Raw genomic sequence first — 2500 nt, forward strand, 5'->3', positions numbered from 1 at the left:
GTGGTGCGAGCTCTGCCAAAAGTTTCCAGCCATCGCGATCCCGGGGTGCAGCGTTCAAAATGGGCCAAAAACTTTTCCTTTTTTCCACACAAATCGCGATCGAGAAGCGCGAGTTTTGGCGAACTGCGATTTGTTGGTAAACAAGAGAGCGGGAAAAACGCAAGACAGCGCCCCCTAGCGTCTGGTTTGTTTGTTTACGTCCCCCCTCCCCCCCTCCCACGATTTGAACGATTCGACGACAACGGATTTCCGGAGGTTTTTGCCCGGCTTCTAGATCCGGAACAAATCCCGCGCTATCCTATCGAATAAGGTAAAGCTTCCCGTGAATTCGCTTGAGTTATCAAAATGGATATCCACGAGGAGAGAGAAAACATGGAGGTGAGTCGAGTGCGCATCGGATTTTCCGTAAATTATCTACAAGTTCTTTGTTTTTTCTTTTAGTGCAAGCTGTTGGAGAATTGTGAGGCTGCAAAAATTAACAAATGGGTTGCTACATTATATCAGATGTATCTTATGGGCCAAATCCCAAGTATCCGCCGTATCCAACGAACTCAATTTTGTTGCGCAGAGCATCAAAGGACCGTTTCCCGATATAATAATATGGTAAGGGAGTTGTGTGCCCTGCTCTTTCCCGCTCGCGCCGGATAAGGTGCTCCGCCGGCTTGTTCTCCCACCAGGCAAGGTGCCTAGAAACTTTAAAAGAACGATGAAAAGCAGGGAAAACCGCTAGAAATAAAATCAAAAACACAACCACTCTCTCTGTTTGGTGGGCGAGCTCCTCTTCCTTCTCCAACAAATCATGGGTTGCTTGGGATTTTTCAAGCGTTCAAGCGTTCGAAGATTGGTTTGGGCTCTTCGAATGCCGGTAGGCTCCCGTGTCCCGAGAGCACCTGGGTCAGATGGAAATCCATTGAGCCAAGACTCCCCTTCTAGGAAGATGTGTCCTCCTGATGTAACGACTGGCTCCGTGCCGACGCCCTTCCCGTTCCTCCTGCTGCCTCAGGACTAACGTTTGCTGATGGTCCTTCGCTTCCGCCCTCCGATTCCTTCGGAGGTCATCTTCATTCATCCAAAAGCGTCGATGGGAACCATCCCAGCCAGCAGAATACTAACGTACACTAGAAAAAGCGCCGCGGAAGAGGAGGAACTATACCTAGGGACAGTCGAAGACGAAGCGGCGATCTTCGCAGCTGAGGGTAGGAAGTCTTTTTTAATTACGGTATGTTCTTGTCCCGAGTACCTCCAGTTTGCATTTGCTCTTGTTATTTAAGTTAGTTATCACCTGCGGTCTCCAAATACGCTGTCGTTTTTACTATCTCCTTTGCTTTGGAATCATCGCTCTTCAAAACCATTCTTCTCAATTTGTCTTTATTGTTGTAGAAAAAAATTGGAGTTTGTTTAAAATTAATGAAAGCATCTACAATCCTGCCAAACTACGCATACATGTATAGCGCAGTCATGCCGGCAATGGTGTACGTGTTCCTTCGTCGTCGAGTTTCTGGCGCGTTTCTAAAGATATTTGGAACTGCCGCTGGAAAACCGTGTGTCCAAGAGTTGTGCTTTCTTGAGCACTGCTTTCTTCTGTGCCTCGTCAAAACGATTAGCCTGCAGGTCCACATTACGATCGAAGGGTCGTCGGATCGATTCTTCAGCGCCTTTTGATTCCTGTTAATAGAGTTGTAAGACAATATCGATAAGGGCACATCACAGTCGGCGCAACGGATGCTACGATTTACCTTCTCTTTTTTAAGCTTCTTTTGATGTATCTCTAGCAGCGCCTTGTCTCTTTTGTGTTTTTTCTTGTGGCGCTTCACCAGCTCCTCCTGCTCTTTGTCACGTTTTGCAATGAGTTTCCGTTCGCGCTCTCGTTCTCGTTCGACGGCAGGATCGACGGCTTTCGACGATCCACCACCCCCCGAAGCTTTCTTACGTTCCCGATCGGCGGGCGTATCAGTCCAGACCGTTCGGTCACCGATTTCTTGCTTTTCGCGCGTCCGGAACTGCCTTGCACCTAGTCCCATGTCACTGATCTTGCGAATATCTGGCAGTTCAAGCATCCAATCCTCGCGTGCTTTCGGTTGCTCCCGGTCTCCATTGGCACCGGTCGCCGCAGTCTCGATTTGTCGTATCTTCATCTCGAGCGCACGCTGTTCCAGTTCCACGTTCGCTCGAGAGCCAGATGTACCTGGCAAGGGACCAATCATCTCATCATCCTCACCATCATCACCGTCTGGTTCATCGTCCTGTTCCGGTTCGGAGAAGGGCGATAGCTCCGAATCGGAGGTCGCATGATCGTGGGAAGGCTGTGCTTCTGGAAGCTTCATTCCGGGGGGTAAAGCAGGACCGATCGCACCCCGGTCCGTTTTCTCCTCACGCTCTTCATCTTGGTGTTCCGTTTTACGGGCCAGTAAATGAGGTGGCAGTGCGGGTCCTATGACGCCTTTGGCCGGCTCCTCAGTCTCCCTCTTTTCACTCTTCGAGGGCTGTGCTAACGCAGGTG

At 49.8% G+C, this 2500-nt stretch overlaps 2 protein-coding genes across 2 annotated transcripts in view; both read right to left on the bottom strand.

Moving 5' to 3' along the window:
• The window catches only part of LOC126570121 (cyclin-C), a 1042-nt gene extending 915 nt beyond the window's left edge, over positions 1 to 127 (bottom strand). Inside the window, exon 1 of the mRNA XM_050227647.1 lies at positions 1 to 127. This exon is cut by the window's left edge and continues 555 nt beyond it. Within this exon, the coding sequence (XP_050083604.1) occupies positions 1 to 33 (33 nt within the window). The 5' untranslated portion in view covers positions 34 to 127.
• A 1224-nt stretch (positions 128 to 1351) lies between these two features.
• LOC126579170 (GPALPP motifs-containing protein 1) overlaps positions 1352 to 2500 on the bottom strand; it is a 3146-nt gene continuing 1997 nt past the window's right edge. The window contains exons 2-3 of the mRNA XM_050242524.1: positions 1737 to 2500; positions 1352 to 1665 (exon numbers count right to left, since the gene is read on the bottom strand). The exon at positions 1737 to 2500 is cut by the window's right edge and continues 424 nt beyond it. Of these exons, the coding sequence (XP_050098481.1) occupies positions 1510 to 1665; positions 1737 to 2500 (920 nt within the window). The 3' untranslated portion in view covers positions 1352 to 1509. The remainder of the gene's footprint in view (positions 1666 to 1736) is intronic.

The sequence above is a fragment of the Anopheles aquasalis genome, chromosome 2, assembly GCF_943734665.1.
Source record: "Anopheles aquasalis chromosome 2, idAnoAquaMG_Q_19, whole genome shotgun sequence".
Classification (NCBI taxonomy): Eukaryota; Metazoa; Arthropoda; class Insecta; order Diptera; family Culicidae; genus Anopheles; species Anopheles aquasalis.